Consider the following 24,469-nt stretch of genomic DNA (forward strand, 5'->3'; position numbering starts at 1 on the left):
AAAATACACAGATAAATTTAACATATTTCTCATATTTTATCGATGTGAGATATGTTTAAAGATGTTACAGTGTTATGGTTGTCTCTTTCTCTTGTAAATGTAGAATATGTTTGTAACATCTCTGATTTAATAACTCAGTTTATTGTTAAAATGTTGTCTACTTTGAATATACAGTATATTATGATTTTGTTTTTGAGTTTTATAATCCAAGAGGTGTCTTGACACTTAAACGATGTGAGAGTCTAACTACTATTAAAATATTATCCACTTTTGAATATACAGCCTATTATGGCTTTACTTATAGGCTTTGCAATAAAAAACGTATCTTAACAGTTTAAAGAACTTACATTTAACATTCCAAGTGATGTAAAATACGTAGATAAATTTAACATATTTTTTATATTTTATCGATGTGAGATATGTTTAAAGATGTTACAATGTTTCACTTGAGTTCCCTAAATATAACTTTGCTACAGTGAATAAAAAACCCACCTCATTGATAGTTAAGGTCATATATAAAATTCATTTTTACGTTGTGTCAAAGAAGTACAATGTGGGCTGCTGGATATGAAGAAAGTATGAAGAGACGATTTCATTTGATTATTATAATTTGCAATCGTCTTCCTTATATTTTGCAACGGAAAAAGTTAGTAAATTAAAGGGTATTTTAGTCTTCTAGGTAAAAACAACTGGGTGCATTTGTAATTTTCGAAATCCTCTAAACTTTTTGGCACCTGACTCAAACCTCAGGGTTGAAATGGTTTAAAATCTCTATCTAAGAATGCTTTATGTTGCGTCAGAAATTCTTATATAGAAATAGTAATTGATGATATCATAAAATCATAGAAACTGGCAATGCATACAGCTGAGCAAAAATTCAAGTGGCAGCTTTGATGATTTGAATGTTTTCTTATATAAAGAAAAGTTTTTGTTTGAGTTATTTTGATGGAGAAAAGCTGGACCAGTTTGTTGTTAGTAGGCACTAAGAATCAAGATATGATAAAGAAGCTATAATTTAACAGACTTGAAATTGGCTTAAGCACTGCAATTAAGCTACAACATCATCAAGACCCTCAAGTCACTCAGGATCTCTTTTCCATGAACCACCACCCTCATACACAAAACAGACAACACACCAATTGAACTACTGTAAAATTATTACCAGACGATCTTGAAAACCTTAATATCTAATCCCCATTGTCCAAGACAAAGCAAAATTTTTACCTATAGGAATTTCAAGCCCCACAACCTGTACAATCAATGTCTTCTGCTGACTTGCTCCAGCTTCCACCTCATCCAGGCGCTGTTGTTCCGATGAACTCATTTGTATTTTCGACGCATCATCTATTTGTACTTTGTTTCCATTAAACTCAAGTGTAGCTGACTGTACACTTCCATTTAATCCCAAAACAGTTATATTCTCAATGACCAAACGCTGGTCTGAAGCATACTTACCTTCCTGAACTTCAGACCAAACCTTCACAGTTCCTTCACTAAAAGTCGCATAGAAATCAACATAAGTAGAGTTCCCATTTCCGAGATTCATCTCTGGAAGCTCATCATCATCAAGGAAAAGGTTTCCTTTGGCTTGAGCATGAGGTGCTCCTGCCGGGAAGGTCACTATGAGGGTAAAAGGAGTCTTTCTAGCTTCCTTAGAAATCACTCCTCCCCGCTGCATTGGAATTATTATATTCTGATACAAATGTACATTAATTGCATGTAAAGGTGCATCAAGTATAACATTTTTTCCCTCTTCAGACACAATCATTTGTGACGGATCGAATAAATTGTACCAAGTACCAGGGGGAAAGAGTGCTTTAACATTTGTTTTCCCCTGCTCAAGCACTGGAGACACCATGAGACCGCTTCCCAGTAAGAATTGGGTGCTCAAGCCATAACAATCAGTGTAATATGTGAATGTAAAGAAAAGTGGCCTGGCAATTGGGGCTCCAGTAGTGTGAGCTTCATAGTTCAATGTGTAGAGGTAAGGAAGCAATTTATACCTCATACCAAGAGCATTTCGGGCAGATATAGCTACTGATTCCCACTGATAAAGCTCCTGCCTTGGGGAGTAGTAATTTGCATGATTCCTTGAGAAGGGGTAGAATGCACCTACTTCTATCCATCGATTACAGAGCTCTTCAGTGGGGGCAGGATAGAAACCACATATATCTGAACCAACCATTGGCACCCCAAATATGCCGAAATTCAGCATGGTAGAAATAGAATACTTTAAATCTTCCCAAGTGCCCTTATTATCGCCTGTCCAATGAGCAACATATTTGCCAGATCCAACAAAAGTGGAGCGTGATAGTATAAATGGTCGCTTGCCTTCAAGCCCTTGAAGAGCATTGTGAGTTACAATAGATTGAGAGAATCCATAAAGACTGTGCGCATCATACTCCAAAACACCGTTATAGTGATATGCACTAGTGGCAATGGTTTTGAATCCTATAGGCATTTGAGCTCCTGATGCATTGATCTTGTAAGGTGGATCATCCCATCTTGTATTTGTTATGTTTTTGCAGTCCAAGCAACACACCCAACCAGGTCCAGTTCCATTTGGACATTGCTTGTTCTTTGGTATTGTGCAAAGTCCAGAACAAAAATTTGATGCTTCATTCATGTCAATCCATAAGCCATCCACAGGAACAAGTTTGTGAAAGTGGCGAATTTCATCACCCCACCATTCAACTGTTTTTGGGTTGAGGAAGTCGGGAAAGTTGACAGCACCTGGCCAAACTTGAGCCAAGTAGGGTTCACTGTCATACTTGATGAAAACATCACTGGCTACAGCTCTTTGGTACACACCATAGCTAGAATTTACAGCTATTCCAGGATCAATAATGACAACGTACTTCATGCCCATGCTGTGTATTTTATCCAGGAATGCCAAAAGCTTTGGACGAGGGTAGTTGATGGGATCGAGAGTAAAATCCTTGTGCCCATCCATGTGATCATCATCATTCCAGATCACATCAAGGGGAATTTGAGCCTTTTGGTAATTTGCAACAACATCTTCAACCACAGAGAGATTTTGGTAGCCCCATCTGCATTGGTGGAATCCTGTAACATCACATTGAAAGATCAATCACCAAGATTTTTTTCTTCTTCACTATTGACAGAAACAATTTAATAAGAACAAGCGAAATATGCACTGTCCAGTGCATGATGAGAAGCTCAAGCAAATAGGTGGACAAACTAGGTAACAAGGGTATTTTTATAGCATAGAATGGATCTATTCTGTCAACTGATGTCAATTTTATGGTATGAACATTCAAAACAAAAAAAGGATTAAGCGCCTGTCTTATAGAAATTATACAGCTGCCAACATTTAAAAGCTGAATACAACAAAGCTAAAGGTTCTGTCACTAGAAGTTCCGTATACTTGCGGTTCAGCCGCTAATATTAAACATTCTCCTAACTACTTACCCCTTACTCCTGCTTGTTGCTGTTATTATTTTTTTAATTAAATATTTTTGTATAGAAAGCAAACCCCCTTTACCGCATGATGTCCATTAAAAGAGCAACTGAATGTAATATGCTAGGAAAGTTCATTACTAGATGCCTGTAGTTTATTAACGAACGAACTTCAGCACATTTCATACCCTGAATCCAATGAAAAACAATGCCTTTTTACCTAATCTCTTTTCAAGTGTGGCAACCCCTATTGCTAGAGACAAATACCTGCACGGCCATGCGCAAAGGCCCCAACTTCTTGACTTACATATAAATCAATCTTCTACTTGAAATTTTCTTTCCGTCGTACCATGCCTTTATGAATAATGCCAACATCAAAAAAGCCTAATTTACTAATTAGAGCAATGAGTCTCTGAACTACACATCGAATATGAGGCAATCTAAGAATTATCATAAAGAGGCTCTAACCTAAGACAATTTATTTCGACAATTCCCCAATCAACATTAAAATAAAAATAGCTGTCAAATGCAAGAGGAAGACAAAAATGCAGCTTCTATCCCTGCAAGCAACGCCATCTAACCATCACATAACATGTCTCTTATAGACGCCCAGTTTTGGGTCTACATTAACAAAGGTAATGTGAATGCTGTCTATTTTTAGCAACAAGTAGGACCCAACTAAGCAATTACAAAGAGCAGTGTGTTTAAGACTGGAAATCAACTGTAATCTTCCAGTTCATGTGGGGAAGGTGATATTTGCAGGATAATATATTAGTTCAAGTATCTAGAATTAGTTCCTTTTGGGATCCATTAGTTTCTCTGAGAAATATATCTTGCAAAGTTAAGCATACAAGCAGAAAATTTCCACACATTATTGAACTTAAATTCATTTAAACCATTTATGAAAGAAAAATATTTTGCAGATCCAAAAAAGGCCAAAACAGACTATCAAATGAAGTGTTATTATGCATAACATTTTAAATAAAAATTCTGGTTAGAGCTTTAAACAAACATGATTATGAAGTAAAGCAAAATGGACCCCATCAGAAACAAAGCATCCCAATCCCATATCATAAATCAAAACGAAAACGTGTCTATTAAAAAATCACACATCAATCAAGATTTGCCCCCACACTACTTGGGTGGTCCTCATGGATTATTATGATTAAACATAAAAGGAATATGTTACTTATTAAACTCATGCTATAATTATGCAAAAAATGGACTTTAAATGTAATAATAAGCTACGCTTTGTACAAATATATCACTCCTCTCAGTGCTATTCTCAACCTCTCTCCTTAATATCACTCTAACTTAGACACAGTTGGCAGCATTATGCAAGTCATAAAGAAATGCCAAAGATAATTTATCAGTAGACTAAAATAACATTCAAATGGTTAAAAGCGTTTCTCTGTCAATTATACAGTGTTCTGCTAAAATACAGATCAAAAAATCACTTTTTATACTCAATAGAGAAACAGTTTTCAGACAATCTTTCAGTTAAAAACTATTTTTTCGGGAGAACAAGGAAAACCCGTTCTTTTCTGTAAACAGCGTTTTTTAAACTAAAATAGTAAAATGTAATTATGTAATCCACAAAAGCACACGAAGCAGAGCAACAAAGGGGCACTATTATTATCACTTATATTTAAGACTGCTTCTAAACCTGAAAGCAACCAGATTTTCGAAGCATCTTTTCTTCTTCTTTCTAGAAAGTAATAAAAGTTAGGCCAAAAGACTATTTTCCACTCAAGGTATAGTGAAATCCCAACTCCCACCCTCCAACTTTTGAAAACCCAAACACTCACCCACAACCAAATTTCTGTTAAAAATTTCAGTTAAGGTTAGAAGTAAAGCCGTTATTTACTAAAAAATTAAAGTTTTATCATATTTTCTTTCTCTATATTTAAAAACTTACATTTTTCCCCTAGCCCAAAATTTGAAAAATGACAAAAACCCCCCTAAGGTTTGTGTCCTCTGACACCGATTTCTCCTTCCCCGACAATCAGTTGTCCTCTCTTCCCCCCCTTATCTCTTCTTTGGTCTCTCTCCCTTGCCTCTACGACTATCTTCAGTCAGAGACGAAGATGTCTCTCAGACGAAGACGACGCATCTTCGTCTCTGGCTGAACATGACTGGAGAGGCAAAAGAGAAAGACCAGAGGAGAGATAAGGGGGGAAGGGAGGATTACCGATAACCAAGGAAGAAGAAATCGGCGGCAAAAGAAAAGGAACAAACTCTAGAGGGGTTTTTATCACTTTTCAAACTTTGGGTTGAGGGAAAAATATAAGTTTTTAAACATGAGAGAGAAAAATGTGATAAAATTTTAATTTTTTAATGAATGATAGTTTTACATCTTAACTAAAATTTTTAATAGAAATTTGATTGTGGATAGGTGTTTGAGTTTTTGAAAGTTAGAGTACAAGAGTTTGGGTTTTTACTATACTTGGGTGGGAAATAGTCTTTTGGCCTAAAAGTTATTAATCCCTCCAATAATGCAATGCCACCCACATACCAATTAAAATTAACACAATATTTTAACTAAGTAACGAAAACACAGAAAATAAATAATGCAGAAACGAATCAGATGTTCATACCTAGAGACCAGTAAGGCATAGGGGCAGGTCTGCCAATAAAGGCTGTGTATTGATCGACAACGGCGAGGGGTGTTGGCCCGGCGAAGAAGTAAAAGTCTAAAACACCCCCAATTATCTTGTATGTTAAAGAGGTTCCTGTGTAGAAGACATCCATGCCATTACTGTTAAGCAATAGAACCGCATGAGCATTGGGCTTCCCATCCACAATCCTAAGATCCATGTACACAGGATGAGAGCCGTAAAGATCAGTATTAACATTAATGGCTGATATATCAGTTGTGTACAGAGTGTACGGATCGTTTGGATACAGTTTGATCCCATGTGGTTGTGTGTTCTCTCCAAGACCGTACAGTGAGGCATCTTTCGGTAATTTTGTGGAGATTTCAATGTACTGATCTTTAAACACCATTTCACCGTATGGGTCTGATTCTTCGGACTTTGAGTTGAAAAGGATATCCCCATTTGATTTCCTCCTCACTAAAAAGCTAAATGGGTCTGCGGTATAGCTGAAGCTGAGTTCACTACTCGAGTAGTCCGAGACGTTCAGTGAGTCGCCACCGCACTTTCTAGATTTTGAAATGGTTAGCAAATTAGTCGGTGGTTGTTCTCTCGGTAATAAACTGTACGGTACTTCCCATCTTTGTTTATCAGCATCAGTTATGTGTACCCTTAAACGATCTTCCGTTTCATGCCTGAAAAATCAACAAAAAACATTTTTATCAGCTGCTGCAATTAAAGCCAAAAACTTGCAAGTGTTTACTAACTTACTTGACGTAAAACTGCAAATTAGAAATATCAGAACCGTAGATTCGGTTTTTCTGCTTGACTTGAAGCAGACCAGCAATGCCTCCATCCGAGGTTTCTTCGATGGAGACTAAAGTGTAGCCCTTGCCAATCTTGGCGGGCTCGACATCAGAGGACTGTAAACATAGCAACAAAACAAGAAGAACAGAGCAAAAGGAAAAAGAAGAAGATAACATTGCTACGTTAATGGTCTACTTGCGGGTAACCAGTAAGCGACCAATGAAGAAAGAAAGGTAAGAGGAACTTGATGAGACAGTTATGGAAGATGTTCGATATAAATAGAGAAGCTAGAGAAACAGAGTGAAGTGTAAAATTGTTTGGGAAAGGTAAGAGGTATTTGATGAGACAGTAATGGAAGATGTTCGATATAAATAGAGAAGCTAGAGAAACAGAGTGAAGTGTAAAGCGGGAGGAAATCACAATCTAGCTGGCCCGCAGATTCATTCAAATGGTAAACCCGGATGAAGTTATTTAAAAATTATGATTTAAAAAATAATTTGATTTAAGTTGATGAATTTTTAAAAAATAATTTTTAGTTTAGATTATGGTTTAGACAATTTTAAATCAAACTAAATGGTAAACCATATTATTTAATATATATATATATATATATATATATATATATATATATATATATATATATATATATATATATATATATATATATATATATATATATATATATAAAATCTATATTTATCAAATTTTTTAATAAATAATTAAGTATATATATTTATTTTACATATTTATATTATGTTATTAAAAACTTTAATTTAATTAATTTTTTTGAAATAATATATATTTAAAAGTGAATCATTTTAATATATTCAAATTTTAATTTAAACATGACCAAACTATATTTTTTCATTTTGTTTTGGTTTAGTTTGAAAATTCTTTAAATTGTTTTTCCGTTTTGTTTGAAAAAGTTTTCAAACTACACCAAATCAGACTATACACACTCTTAATCTTGATAATGAAGCAAGTGTTTTCACTGATGGAAAGAATATTCTTATTTATTTATATAAATTGATGTCACAGATATTGTTATCTATATTATTTTAGGCTAAAAATTAAAAAATTAATGGAATATTAGATTATATCCAAACCATGATTCTCAGGATTTCTATTTTTATCTCGTTTGGTTTCGGGATTTAAAAATTATTTTGATAATCTATCATTTAATACCTTATTTAGTTTGTTAATAATAAAATATTACGGTAATATTTTATTACCAATATAGACATAACATGTAATATAGATAGTAATCTAATTACCACTTTCACTTTAGGTATTAAAAGATTATCAAGGTAATCTTGATTTTATTATAATTATATTATTATTTATTAATTTTTAAAGACAAAAACAAATTTATTTTTAATTAATATAATAAATCATATAAAAAATATTTTAAAATAATTATATTCAAGTACATTTAAGTAAAATAATTTATTAGTATTTTTTTATTACCTTTAACCAAACACAATAATTATTTGTACCTACCAAATTTTATCAAACATAGTAATCATTTATACTCAGTAATATTCTAAGTAATCTATCTTCAAGGTAATTTCTCTATTTTGATAATAAAACATTACTCAAATTAAATATCCCCTTAGGGGGATTAAAGATTACTCTTGTAATATATTTTTAATTACTTATATTACTTTATTTAGTCTATAAGTAATAAAAGATTCCAAAAATCTTCTGATAATATAGCAGGTAAGTATTAAAATATTACTAAGATAATCTTGATTTTATTATAATCATATCTTTATTTATTAATTTTGTTTAGAGTAAAAATATTTTTATTTTCAATTAATATAATAAATAATATAAAAACTATTTTAGAATACTTTTATCTAAAGGTATTTAAGTAAAATAATATATTAATATTTTTTTATTATTTCTAATCAAATATAATAATTATTTGTACTTGTCTTTTTTATTTAATTTTATCAAATATAATAATAATTTATATCTAATAATTTTTAAAATAATTTATCTTAAAAATAATATTTTAATTTTGATAATAAAATATTTTTAAACCAAATACTTCCTTAAAATATGAAGTAACACTCATGATTTTTTGGTGTGTTTATTTATCCTAATCTATTCCATGATTTATTTTATTATTTGACCTACTTAAATTGTGGGGTCGTGGTTGCATATAAATGTACTGTCCTAGTATAATATGGTGGAATTAATGAGCTAAGCGAAATCTACGTGTTTAAATTCATAAGTTACATTGATTGTTAATAAGTGGTAGACGCGTGGACATATTATGGAAGTAACTTCTAATCTCCTTTTGATATAATATAGGAAGGTAGTTGTTACTAGGAATTTAATTAGTTAATCATATAATATATTTTTAATATATAATTTAAATATATAAATAATATATTATTATATAATTAGATATTATTTTATTTTTAATTTAAAATTATTTAATTAAATAATATCATATTATTTATATATCTAAATTATATATAAAATATATATTCTTATAATTTTATTGTAATATGAATTAAAAAGAAGTTTGTGATATTATCAGAGAATCAACCATACCATGATACGTGAAGACTTTTTGTAAACAAAGTTAACCTCATATTATTTAGTATTCATTATATAATGAAACTTCCCTATAATAAAAATGTTAAATAAGATATTGCATTTTATGTGGTGTTAAAGCAATTGCTTTACTCAAAATAATGAAAACAATCCAGTCCAATCTTAATTATAAGATTAACGGGGAAGAAATTATATTTAATGATATTATTGAATTTCTTGAATTAAGAATGAATTTTTCATTTTTTTTTTTACTTTTTTTTAAATAAAATTATATATATATATATTTTTTTTTAGAACATAATTTGGTGTAAATGATGTGTCATTATATGATGTGGTGTTATTTTATTTTTAATTTAAAATCACTCAAACACATAATAACATATTATTTATATACTAAATTATATATTTAAAAGTACACATATATAATTTTATTGCTTATTTTTACAAATAAAAACACATCAGAATCTAATTAAAAAAGTCCTATATAATTCACCCTCGCTTATTCTTTTCCTTTTTCTCGTTCTCCTTGTCTTAATGTTTTTCAAGTCTAACATGTTTGACGTTATTCTACTTCTAATTTATTAATGTAGATTTAATTATTTATTAGTTGGTTATTGTTAGACTAGGTATTGTTGGCACGATTGACTTGTGCACATCTATAGTTTTTAGAATTTAGTCAAGTTTGTTTATTACATTCATACCATGTTTCGACAAAAACCATCAATTTTAGCAGTCTCCTACGTGGTTCGTAAAAAAATTGTCGAATATATATGTAATGGACGTAAGATGATGACTGTTATAAGTTTGAGATATATCATATGTTCTTTATTGTAACAAGCATCAAGGGGCATACCGTTGATTAAGTGGATGGTGGACACAAAGTCAAAAGGCTACATGTTGCCAAGAATGTGGATTTTTAATGATATTGTCAAGGAAAAAGTGTCTAATTCACATATATTTCATATGAATTTTCTCAATCGAACAGTAGAGATAGAGAAAAAAATGTTTATAGTGGTGGCAATAGTTCTTCTCAACCTTTCACACTTAGCTCTTACAAGAATGTAGAGTATGGTTATATAAAATGTTTTAATATGTATTTAACAGTAGATACATATAACAATATCAAGATATTAATTAATATAAGTTTTTTTTTTTTTTCTAGAATTTTGACCTTTTTATATAACGGGATGTTTAAGTATTATTCATTTCACATTCGTGTAAAATACTCAACATGACCATTGGTGGTTTTGTCGGCGGAGGGAAGTCAAACGAAAGTTGTTAGGCGTTGCCTGCTGCAGAATGTAAAATTTAAGATAATTCTATCATTGAATTGAATTGTACACGAAGAAGAATGCGCACCACCACCGTTTACTTTGGTCCCTCCTTACATGGCAGCAGAGTGCAGGCAATCATGAAATTCTAGTTGAGAGGGTGTTAGGAAACCGTTTCTACGTGGAAACTTCATGCAATTCTCTGCAATGGCTAATGTCAATGTGCATGTAATTTTTGTTACAATTTATCAAATCATTGAGGTGTTTATTAAAAACGAGGCCAATGGACTTATTCTCACCCAAAACATGTTATATTCTCAAAATTTTATCTTTTAATTTTGAAAATTTTATTTACTTACCTATGAACGGTTAAGTTTGTTTATTTTAAAGATAAAATTGTTATTTTATATATAATATTAAAAATAAATTAAAATTTTATCTCATTTTCCTCCCTAAATCTTAAAAAGTAATATTTTCTCTTTTAAACCAAGTTTTAGAAAATCACATTTCTCCCTAAAGTTTAGTTTCAATGTCCAACACTCTCTTCGGTGCTATTCCTGATCGTCTCTCTCTCCCGGTGGTTTCCCTTCCTTTAACGATTTGCCTGGACGAGATATCGGTGTCATGCGACGTCATTTCATCTTCCCAAACGATGAAGATGAGATCGTTTAATCTAGTCTTCCTCATCTTCCTAGACAAAGACGAGATTAACGATCGATCTCATCTTTATCGTCTGGGAATACGATTTGTCTTTTCAAACAACATCGCATGACACCAATGTCTCTTTGAGACAAACCGTCAAAGGAGGAACCATCAAGAAGGAGAGACGACCAACAATGACACCAGAGAGAGTAGTCGAATATTGAAACTAAACCCCAGAGGAGAAATGTGATTTTTTAAAACTTAACTTAGGGGAGAAAATATTAGTTTTTAAAATTTGGAGAGAAAATGAAATAAAATTTTAAGGGGTTAAAGTTTCGTTAAGTTTAACCATCTATAAGGGGGTAAATGAGATTTTTGAAGTTAAGAGGAGGAAACTTGAAAATGCAACAATCAAACCATTCAAGTAAATATTGGATGTTATATGATATATACATAAATAGATATAGATATGATATATTATCATACAATTGAATAATATTTTATCATTAATTTAAAATCATTCAATCATATAATGATATATTTTATATATTTATTTATATACTTAAAAATTGATACATATAATTTTATTATATCAATTATCATGTTAACTATTGGTGTGACTTTTCATTATAACAATTAATAAAAATATAACACAAAATTTTAATATGATTCAATCTAACGGTTAGAAAACTTTGCCCATGGTATATTACCAATTATTGTAGATACAATGAAATACATATTGAGATTGATTCAATTCTAGATAAAGATTCGAAAGAGAATATTGGGATTTATACTCAGGTTTCTGTGCTAGATAGATATGACTCTGGACTTATATATCGTTTTTTATGCCTTGGGTTGTTGGGATTTGTCTCTTGTGATTTGCCTTTTTTTTTTTTTTATCTTGGTTTTTCGTATTTATATAAGAAAAAGAAAAAATATATTCAAAGAATCAAAGATAAATATTCTTAATTCATACATGATACACAAGATTTATTCTTAATAAAATTAAACTAAATAATTATGATAGTGACATGATTTTAATTTGATAAGAAACGATAATTTTTCTTTGTAAACATAAGAAAAAAATAGAAAAATAACCATATACATGCTAAAAAGATGTATGGCCTTGTGGGGACTCTTTTTGTTGTTTCTAAGTAAAGAACTTATTGACATTCTTAGTTACTTGACAAATAAGAAATATATTTAGAAATTATTATTATTATTATATTTAGTTGTTAATCATATCCTTCTAAAAGTAGCAAATGGCTAGAAAAAATTAAAAAAAAAAAAAAAAGGATTTCATCTGCTGAAACATATTTAAGTAGCCTTATTGAAATTCTCAGATATGTTAAACATTATACTTAATTTCAATATCAACAGTCATGTTGTGCATTACTTTCAATTTTTTTATATATATGTAAGTAGAATTATATGACAACTGGAAAGCCAAAACCAAAATGTCAGGTTTTTGTGAAGGAAGGATTTTGTGATTTTTTGTGCATGGAAAATACCACTTAAAAACCTGTCCTGACGACATAAAGTAGTTGCTGATACTTTGCAAGATTAGGTACTCGTGTCGTGTTGGTTGATATATTTATTGCATGATCTATTTTGAACTAATAAATACTTGGCAGGATTGTAGAAATGCAGTTTTCAGTGAATGTTTATGGTATGTTTTTTCAGGATTGTTGTGAATGTTTGGATTCTTACACGTTCAAATGCAGGTTCTTGCTAAAATGAGAGGTGTCTCTGCTTAAATTGTGTATCTAATGATAAACTTTTTAATTGTTTGCTTGCTCACAGTTCTCCATATAATCTTCATTATCAAGTTTTAATTTATTAATTTAACCCAAAAAAACAATTTAAAATATGCGGTCGAAATTGAGTAGTGTTAGTTCAAACCCAAAAAAAAAAAAAAAAAAGCTAGTTAATATCTTAGTATAAGATAATTGGCATAAATAAGATTTTTTTTTTTATTGGAGAATAATTTTCAAAATTCTAATAGTTACGTTAGAATATGTACCCATGTAGATAATTAAATAATGTTATATATATATAATTTATATATAAATAATAATATTTTATTATGTTAAATAAAATATCATTTAATCATTGAATGAGATATATTTGCTAACATTTGCATTAAATCAGTAACTACTAATCTCCAGCCGTCGATTCCCAATTCTTCACCCTCACTTCCAGTCCCCACAGACCACATGCTGCGCCGTAACGCATCCTCATTCTCGCATCACACATTTCATATGCATAATTCTAGTTGCATCTTCCCGATATTTTACTAAACTCACATTACTTCCACATACAATTAATCACCTGCCAATTAACATCTGACACCTCGCCACAAAGATCCTTCTATTTTAGCTACATGTGCACGTTATGGAAATTACGTTGTGCGTTGTCATTCACGGGCTCCTGATAACTGAACAAATCTCGAATCGACAAAACGAATCATCAATACCACGAATATCAACTGCTGCCTCTGTCTCTCTCTCTCTTCACAGATAGAATACACGAGACTTACAAAAGTACCACAAGGATTGTACACAGCTGTCGAAGATGTCGGATGGTGGAAGAGCGGTGTCAGAGAAGAGGAAACCTGACCAAAACGATGACGTTGAAACGGGGTCACAGAAAAAGGCGCGGGAAGTTAACGGAGAAGGGGCAGCTGTGACGGAGGAGGAGGTCGACGAGTTCTTTGCAATCGTCAGAAGAATACATGTGGCGGTTGATTACTTCAAGAAGAGTAAGGGCGTCGGTGAAGGACGTAACTTAACCAACAGAGGTGCGTTTGAGTGGGAACTCACTAACGCTGAAAATAACGGCGTTACAGAGGTGATGACAACAGTGACGAACGACGCACAGAAAGTTTTGGGCTTGGATTTAAATGCTGATCCTGCTACAGATCCATAGATGCTTTAAATGGGCTTTGTTTCTTTTTTAAGTGCTGTATCGGATGAATTTTCAGTTTTTTATGGATTTGATTTTTGTGAGAATTATTGGTAGCAATCCTTCATAACGATCATTTTTGGAGCTTAAAAATCTTTACACTATATATATATATTGTGGTAATAAAAAATCCGATTCAAAATCAATAACATCGAATAGGTAAAACTCTAAAAAATTAAAATTTTAATTTCAAAACTCTGAAAAAATCAAATTTTTAATTTCAAAACATTGTAGGAGAATATTTAACTTTATATATTTCTCTAAATGCTATTCCTTTGTTCTCACTTACCATATTCTTTCCCATATCTTTGCCTACTTTTTTTTTATTATAAGAATCCAAAAATATATTAGCTCAATGATCGGTTAATGAAATTACATTAAAATCATTACACCTTTCTAGCAAATACACTTAATTCCTTGCAAACTTAAAAACAATTAGATTTATATGAAGAGTTATGTAAAATAATTTGAACATGACAATATCAATTGCATTAAATCAAATGCGTGTAAAATCTAGTTAAAATTTTATATTATTAAGTTTAATGTTATTATTAAATATTTTTTTAAGATTTGAATGATTATAGAAAATAGTGAGTTTAATAATAAATAGCAAGAGTGTTCAAAACTAGTTAATTAAACTAATTACGTAATATTTCAAATAAAATCGAATTTTTGGTTAAAAAATTATAAATTAAAATAAAACTAATTTAAAAATTAAACGATTTTAAATTAAATTTAAAATATTAATTAACCAAATCAAATTTTTGGTTAATCACTTTTAAATTGAATTTTAAAATATTATCTTAATTTACTATTTTCCCAATCTTTTTAAAATATGTTCAATACTATGTTAATTTTTTTAAAATTGATTTGGTTTGGTTAATCAATTAAAAAAATAAATCAATTAAGAAAAAAAAGAAGATACTCGCAGCTAAAAAAATTACTGAAAGAATTAATTACCCCGCCATTTGACTTGGTCTAAGTGGCCACTACACGTTTTCAATCGTCATGTTAACATCATGTGTATGGCGTAATGCCTCCAACGCATCAGACCGTCCATTTTGTTTTTGAATAGAAATTAACGAACATCGGCTCCCATATAAGATCTGCGGATACCTTCCAAAACAAACCCCTACCCACGTTCTGAATAACAAAAGACTTATTTGTCAATGGACCCGGTAAAGAGAAAACGGCCAGATGACGGAGAAAAGGACGGAAAGTCGAAGAGAATCAATGAAAACGAAGTTAGCAGAGGACTGACGGTGAAGGATGATGAGGTAGACGAGTTTTTTGCGATATTGAAGAGGATACAAGTGGCCGTCAAGTATTTCGAGAAGAGTAGCGGCGGGAGACGTGAGTTGAAGGGAAAAGGATGGCGATCAAGCTTCGAAGCCGAGGATTTCGACGGAGATAACGGTGATAATAACACTGAGAATAATGGAAGCAAAACGGAGGAAGCTACAGAAGAAATTTCGGGTCTCGATCTGAACGGGGATCCTGGATCAACCACACTAACCTTGAATTAAAGTTAATTATTTTCAATAATAATACTATGTTTTTTTTTTTTTCTGTTTTCTTTATGTAAAGCATCTCATCAGAAGGGACGTACACCTTGTTCCGTTATCTTTTTCCTGTAAAACTGTAGTGATACCTAAATCATACCGTATAGTATATATTATATGGTGTGTTTATTATATTTATATTATATTATATTATATAGAGTGAATAATTATAAATAATTATTATATTATGTCACTCTAAACTTTGCAATCAGTTTGTGATGGAGGTGGAGAGACCGACCAATGTTATTAATATTTAATTTATGTATTTAAAATGAATATACATTATAATAGTAAAATTATGTATTAAAAATTTAATTTTATGTATTATATATAAAATATAGTTGAATATAATATAATTTTCAAAAAATAAAATATTAATAAATTAATAAAAATATAATTAACAAATCATTATTTCAAAAAATATCATAAACATTTTTAAAATTTTAAAATTTATCATATATAAAATTATTATATCATCATTTTCTCTAAAAAAATATATTGATTTATATCAATAATATGTATTATATCAAACAATCGTCTATTATATTAAATAAATTATAATATATTTTTATAATATATATTATTTTTTATCTGTATTATATCATATTATTTTATTATAACAACTATAAATTTATGAATTGTCGGAGAATTCCAATTATTACAATACGAAAGGTCTTTGTTTATTGTTACTGAGTGTGTTTTGGTCATATATTTTAGAAGAGAAATGGTGGGTGAATGGGTTAGGTAAGCTCGTTTGAGTCTCGGAATCTTTTATATAATATATGTATATATTTACTTATTCATCAAATGTTGCATCAACTAACTCGTGGCGGTATGGTGGTGTAAGCATTAAACTTTAAAAAAATTACCAAGTCTTTTTATATTATAAGGTGCCTGGACTTAAAAATGTTGACTGAAAATAACAAAATTTGGACCTTTTACTCGTGGGGCAAGAATTGAGAGTTTGAAACCCAATTTTAGAAACAAACTAATAATTTTAAATTAAAAATAAAATTATATTATATTATTATTAATAAATAAGTTAATATATATTATAATTACTTATAATATTATTTGAATGGACATTATATGACTTTTGTTATATCCTTTAAATTATGTCATTTTATATTTCTCAGTAATTTGCATTCTTGATTACTTTAGAATATAATCAGGTATATAAATTATATATTGTTATGTGATTGAATGATTTTTAATTAAAAATAAAATAATATTGAATCATATAATGATATAATATTTATATACTTAAAAGTGTATATATATATAATATTGCTCTTATAATTTTCGTGTTTGAATACATTATTATGTATGCTTAAGGGGCATGTTAAAATCAAACGATGGAAAATACATTACTATATCAGAGGAACTCTTCCAGTCTAATACTTGTATAAATAATTAAGATTTTCATAAATCAACACATTCATTCAACAATTATAAAAATATGTAAAAACTTTCATATATACTTGTTGGATAATAAAAGAAAAAAGTTTCATATTTAATAAGACTAAATAAAGTGAATTATATATAATTATAATAAATTAGACTTTAATATAAATTATTTGATTTTATATAATATAAATTTTGATCTCTATATTTATACCATCGATATATTTTCGACACTACACAACTTTGAAGGCAGCAAAGCCCATAACCTCAAAGGTTTTTTCGTGCGTGGCAAGTGGCAACAATAGGGACTATAGAATATAATAGTTAAATGGCTTTAAGAGCCCATTAAAAAGTTGGGCATTTGAGGAAGAATTGAGACTCCAAGCTCAAACCCTCGAGTTTAGCCCAAAAGAATTTGTGTTCATCATGAAGGTTCTTGCAAATAGAACTATAGAAGTTTTATTAAAATAAATAAATCTTTATACGAAATTAAATTATGTCATTTTAAAATTATTTATTTATAATATCTTTTTCTTTAAAGTATTATTATGTGTACATAATTTATTATATATAATTAAATGTATAAATAATATGTTATTATATTATTGGTTATTACTTTTATCATTAGTTCAAACCGACCAATTACATGTTAATATATCATTTATGTGTTTAATTATGTATTTAAAAGTACATACATAGTTTTATTGATATCATAAGTGGAAGACTAATGTTGGAACACACACCAAAAATGACTAAACAATTAATAAGAACTATAAAAGATAAAATACCATCGAAATGTATCAAGATTTAAATATTAGATGAATAAAATATTTATTTGATTAACTTTATTCTAAGCAAACATATCTCAATAATCAATCAATAAAAAAATAGTATTATCATGTGACTGAAAGATTTTAAATTAAAAATAAAGTAACATTTAATCTTATGATAATGTATTATCAGAATACTTAATTAAGTATACAAAATTGGGTGCAAATAACATTAATAATTAAAATAAAATTCTAAAACTGAAAAGTTTTCGCAATCTTGACAAAAGCCAGGATAATTTTTTTTAATAAATCAATTCTAACAACATATGAAATAGAGATGACAATTTTAATTTAATTTTAGGGGTTTTGACCCTAACAGGGAGAAGATTCTCCATAGAACAAGGAAGGGGATGAAAAAAAAAACCCCACAATCAAGGATGGGCCAAGGATGGAGATTCATGTGTCCCCGCCCTCATCTCCGTCCTTTTATATTAATATGTACTTAAAATACTAACATATCTTTATAGTTTTAGATTATTTATATTTTTCAAATTTATTTAGATTGTTGTTGTGTATATTAAAGTTGTTAATATATTATATTTGTAATATTTAAAATTGTGAGTTGGTTTTTAATGTTACCTAATTTTGTCATTTAATATATTTATATTGTATTTAAAGGGTACAAGGAAGACATTTTTTTTTTGCTAGTTCGAGGAGGAAAATTTTTTTCCATATAGATGGAAAAGAGATTTTTCTTCGTAAAAAGAGAATAAAAAATTATTTTTATACTCGTAATAAAGACGGGTCAGAGACAGAGACAAAGATTGAGATCTCCTCCCCGCCCTTCTCCGTTGTTATCCCTAAAATGAAGAGGATATTATGGCTATTATAAACTTTTTATACAAAAATTTTGCCTTCTTGAAATAAATTGTTTGTATCCACACTATTACAGTATTACCATTAAAGTTGGAAGTAAGAAAACATACTCAAAACTTTTAAGAACAGATGAACAAGTAACTCTAGTTTTGGGATAATATAGATACATCGTCGGAGCTAATACCCAACAAACGGACAAAACATGAAGCTAAAATCCAAAATCACTCCAACCAAATTTAGGTTCCCAATTGTGTATATCAATCCAAAAGAACAAGAAATACATTTATAAGTTACACTAGAAGTACCCGTAATTAATTTCATATTCCCTAAAGTCCAAAACAATGTCCTTTCATCGATTCAAATAATATAAGTTAATTCAATTTAAAATAAAAATAGAAACCATGGGGATTCATATTCATCGGGTGGCTTGACAACGGAATGCGATTGCAAATAAATCCCCTACCAAAAAACAAATTAGTGAGTTGTAAGTTTATTTGAATTGGATGGATGAATCGATGCCAACTGATTCCAAATCTTTGTCTTCTTTTTATTTCTAGCATTGTGACTTGCTCACGAATCCTGCTGGATTACAAATACCTTCTTCTTGCTAGTCAAAGCCAAAACGAAGGATAAAACCATAACACACCGACAGAATTCAAAGTGGGAGGAATGTAGTTTTCCTAAGAGTACAATATTGGATAAGTTTGTGTCATGTGAAATTGGTCAAGACATGTTTATTATTATTATTTCTTTTAATGATCAAAAACCCATCTAATTTTGTCGGATAGATAAATCTTGAATACAATAATTAGACCCACAATCAATGTATTAGATAATTCAAGATTTTACTAATCGTGGGATTGATGTAATTTGAATTCAAACCCTCCTTTTAAAAAAACTTATAATTCTATCATTTTTACTAACTTTTGGAGTTAACATATTTAAAGTTTCATTGAAAATGCATAAGGGATTTGATTTGAATGTGACTTGGACCTATTTATAAAGGTTAGTTTGAATTTATTAAATCACATAAGAAATCCATTAGTTTCTAAAATTCATTTAAAATTTTCTATTAATAATTTAATGATGTGAATACAAATTAGTCAACTTTTTTTAATTAAATATTCCAAAAATACAAATAATCTCTTCTATTTCTATTCATATTTTGACATTTCATATCTAGTTATTGCATTGATCGTGCAATGTAATATATTGGTCAAACATTAGTTTTTGGTGAAAAATATTAAAGTTTATTGAAAATGGAATTTGACTAAGTCAATCACACTTTTTTATACTTTTAAGACTGGTCATCTAAGTCTACAACACGGGAAAAAATGGTCATTCTTTGACACGAAGGAGCATAAGAAATTATATTTTAGGTAATTTATTTTAGAGTAATATTATATGTATATATATATATTTTATATAATTTAAATATATAAATAATATATTATTATATGATTTAATATTATTTTATTTTTAATTTAAAATTATCTAATTATATTATGATACATTATCTGTATATTTAAATTATTTATTAAAAATATATACATATAATTTTATTATCTATTTTATCTGTCTCATTATTATTATTATTATTATTATTATTATTTAACACATGCTTTTTTTTTCAATGGGTATTAATATTATTCTTTAAGGCTCTTTTGACCTTCTTATTATATAATAAATAGGTTTATATTCGTACCATTTATTTGAAAAACTTTTGTTAAGGGTATTATTAATTATTATATATATTAATAATGAGAATAAACGTTGATATATTATTATATAATTATATATATTATATTATTTATAATTTAAAATTATTTAATTATATCTTAATATATTAATATTAAATATGATTTGAAAAATACTGATAATATATATTAGATTATATTTAATTGATGAGTGAAAAAATAATAATTTAGCTAACCTCATAACTACTTGATTTTGAAGATCGTCAGAGGAGAGGATTAGACAAAAGGAAGATTATGATAGATCAATATTCGGGTCTTTGGAATAAATGGTGTTGATTTGATCTGGTCCATTCCGTCACCACATGTTGAATTTGAATTATTGAACGACCAACTGAAATAGTTAATTCTTAACCAACTACTAGATTATCTTAACCACCAAAGGTTTACAGGCATATTAACCATTTGGAATATAAGGACAAAAAAGTAATTGTCTTAAAATCAATTTGCCTAGACATTAGAAAATTCCAAATTCAGTCATTATCTTGTAGACGAGTCAGAAGGCTATTAGAGTCACGTAATCTACAAAGAGTAGAAGAAGAAAATCGATGAGAAATTTAGGGAAATAGGTAGAAATTGCTTTCAAGGAGGCACAGAATGGTCCACCACCGCAAACCCTTTATTTGACAAAGTATTTTCCAAAGGTCGTAAATCACATAATAATATTCAAAATGCTTTCAAAGCTAAGCAAATCATGCATAAAATGTGAATAAATCATATTCATACTTTTCTTATGGTCCATTCCGTCATTTTATAAATTTGTGGGGCATTTCACTACAAAAAGAAATATTCTATTATAATTACTTGATTATATAATTCTGATTAACAGTGAATTAGGGATTTTTAATTAATTTTTAAATTAAAAGTCAAAATAGAAATTTGCTCTTCTTATGGCGTATGAAAAATGTGTTAAGGAGGTAACCACGCATAATAGAAGTGGTCCTTACTCTTTCAGTCAATAAATCAAATTCGCATATAAAATTTCTAGTCGTTTTTGCCCCTGTTTTTTTCTTCACAATCAATAGCCGGAAAAGACTTCACTAACTAAAAGCAATTTAGTTGAAAATCAAATCAATTTGAAATAAAAAAGGTGGTGACCAGTGAGACACACATGTAAAATCAGTTTTGCCTGCAGTTTGATTGGTAAATCAAGGTTTAAGAGTCAAGGTTTAAGACTCGTAGCTTCAAATTTTTATCAACTTAGTGTGATTAAAAATTCTTAAATTAAATTACCCAATTTAAAATTTTATCTATAATTAATTCGATTCCAAAAGAATGGGTCAATTCCCATGGGAATCCTTGTTTAGAAGAATGAACGCCACCAAACGTGGAGGTTTAGTTAACATAACATAAGATGTTACATACATACATACATATCAAATAACAATTTAATGTGATAGTCACGTGTACCTAAGGATAATAATTATTTATTGTAATTTTCATACAGCTGCCAACAAGAAACGTTCTCCTTTTTTCATAATTAATAAATAAAATAATGGTCATATCATCACCATCATCATCATCCAGCCAAATCTTTTGTCTATTGTGAGATGGACAGATTCTACTTGATCGCCATTGCCGGCGTCCGCATTTCATTTGTCTCTTTTCTAATTTGTTTTTTCTTTCTTCATCCCCTAGAATCGAACCAGATGCACTGCCTGCTCTGAATTATTTACTTATATTTTCTTGGCCAAATTCCAATTTTTTCAATTTTTAAAAAATGAGTCAAAAATTTCACATAAAAAAAAAAAAAACCAAGCACGCCTGTTGGAATGGACGTTTTCAATAGGTTTGATTGAGTGATCAGATCAATCACACTGGTCCAATGCAAAACAGATCTTAGGAAACATAACTCAATAAACGTGGCGTATAATGGGATGCCTCTCTTTTTGTTGTCCGAGACCTGTTAGAAAAAAAAAAAAGAACTCTGAAATTTATTAACTATAGAACCGAAAAGGCTGGCACGACCAAGCCAAATGATGCGCTACGAACTCCAAGATGGTACCATAAAATAAATCCGCCTTTATGGATTCCAATCTTATCCGGATGCAAACTTACCAACGGTTATTAGGAAAAATTGCCTCTACTCTACACATCTAAACTTTGAAAACTCCGAAAAAATTGGATTCAATTCAATTATTGTCCTGTTGCACTAACGGAACCTAATTCGGTTGATTGGCAATTGTAATCTAATTAATGCACATGGCATGGACGCCATTAGAGATAGATTCTAACATATTAAACTCGAATATCTATTAATTTGAATTTAATTTAAATAAAATAATAATTTAATTTAAATTTATTGAGTCAAAATTAAGTTTAACAAAGATAAAAAATATTTTAATTTGATTCGATTCGAATTTAATTCAATTTTATAAATCAAATAAATTATTTGAATTAGTAGTTCAGTTCAACGCAAATTAATGATTTAAATGTATGAATCAGATTCATTCGAGTTTATGATTTATTGACAAAATGATATTATTTTATCTAAATAATATTCAAAATTTTTTATTCAAATCATAGATTTGAGTTGAATCAAATTATAAATTTGAATTACTGAATTCAAACTGATTTAAACTAAATTAAATTAGAAATTTGAATTATTGATTCAAATTTTGAATTTGAGTCAGATTTAAGTCTAACCAAACTAAACATCTTTGAATTTGAAATTAATTTGACATGAAAACAACCTAAATTTTTTTAATCCAATTTGAATTGAATTTATATGATATCATATTCAATTTGCAAGAAGTTTTACAATGTATTAATACCTTTTAAGATATAATGAGACATCACTTTATGCAGCCGTCCGATCTGCATCTGCGGTCTCTGATTGAAATGGTACTTGTGATGATATTTGACTGATACGATCCAGGCAACACGAAACACTCGTGAAAAGTAAAAAGCACGAACGGATGGTATATACTGTATCATGTGATTGCATTTAACATCCCACTTGAACAGGTGGGCCGACTTTGGAAAACGCATCAATCTTTCCAGACACCTTATGAATCTATTGGTACGTAGATTTTGGTATTGAAGATAAGAAATACGAAAAGAGGACACGTGGAAACTTCTAAAGAAGGGTAAGTCAGTTTGACAGATTTGATTTTCGAGGAACGGCTAAGCGCTGACGCAGCGCCCAACTTGACCGTGAACCTTTCGCCAACGCCACGTTAGACTTGGTTTGAGAGGTAATGCATTCAGTATTTGTCAATTATCGTTGCTTCTGGAATGCGTCGGCGCGCCGCGCGCCAATTAAAAGCCTGATAAATTTGGCGCAAGTGGCTCTGATGAGTAAAAATGAAATCTTCGGATTTCTGACGCATCGCAACAATTCCGAACTTCTTTTTATTTATTTATTTATTAAAAATTTTGTTTATTTATTTTAAATATATAAAAATATATATGTTTAATATATATTATTATATAATTAAATAATTTTAAATAAAAAATAAAATAATTTTCAATCACATTATTTTATTAACAAATTATATCAAATAATAATATATATATATATATATATATATAAATATATATCTATTTATGTATTTAAAATATATAAATATAATATTACAAAAAAAATTTATTATGCTTGCTTATAATTTATATATATTTATGAAAATATCGACAGAAAAAAAAAATCTTTGGCAAAATAGTAAAATGTTTTAAATCATATTATTGTGATAATTTTATGAATTTGTGTTATATGTTCATCAAAATTGCTTTACAAACATTTGATCTTATATTAACATTAATTACGGTGGAATTTGAGTTAATTAATAGTCTTTAATATGGAAAAACAATCATTTATAATGATTTTTTTCTATTTTT

General features: G+C 29.2%; 3 protein-coding genes across 3 annotated transcripts; 2 read left to right on the forward strand and 1 right to left on the reverse strand.

Annotated features, from left to right (window-relative positions):
• Window positions 1-997: 997 nt before the first annotated feature.
• Window positions 998-7,142, reverse strand: LOC123215957 (alpha-xylosidase 1-like). Its single transcript, XM_044636282.1, has 3 exons — window positions 6,786-7,142; window positions 6,018-6,709; window positions 998-3,066 (listed from the first exon to the last, which is right to left on the reverse strand). The coding sequence occupies exons 1-3, from the start codon at window positions 6,995-6,997 to the stop codon at window positions 1,181-1,183; spliced, it is 2,790 nt and encodes a 929-aa protein (XP_044492217.1). The 5' UTR covers window positions 6,998-7,142; the 3' UTR covers window positions 998-1,180.
• A 6,505-nt stretch (window positions 7,143-13,647) lies between these two features.
• Window positions 13,648-14,313, forward strand: LOC123216083 (protein NIM1-INTERACTING 2-like). The gene has a single exon (XM_044636444.1). The coding sequence runs from the start codon at window positions 13,877-13,879 to the stop codon at window positions 14,228-14,230; it is 354 nt and encodes a 117-aa protein (XP_044492379.1). The 5' UTR covers window positions 13,648-13,876; the 3' UTR covers window positions 14,231-14,313.
• A 1,067-nt stretch (window positions 14,314-15,380) lies between these two features.
• On the forward strand, window positions 15,381-16,091 carry LOC123217587 (protein NIM1-INTERACTING 2-like). The gene has a single exon (XM_044638675.1). It carries the CDS (start codon window positions 15,436-15,438, stop codon window positions 15,790-15,792), a length of 357 nt encoding a protein of 118 aa, XP_044494610.1. The 5' UTR covers window positions 15,381-15,435; the 3' UTR covers window positions 15,793-16,091.
• The last annotated feature ends 8,378 nt before the right edge of the window (window positions 16,092-24,469 follow it).

Source organism: Mangifera indica, chromosome 5 (assembly GCF_011075055.1).
Source record: "Mangifera indica cultivar Alphonso chromosome 5, CATAS_Mindica_2.1, whole genome shotgun sequence".
Classification (NCBI taxonomy): Eukaryota; Viridiplantae; Streptophyta; class Magnoliopsida; order Sapindales; family Anacardiaceae; genus Mangifera; species Mangifera indica.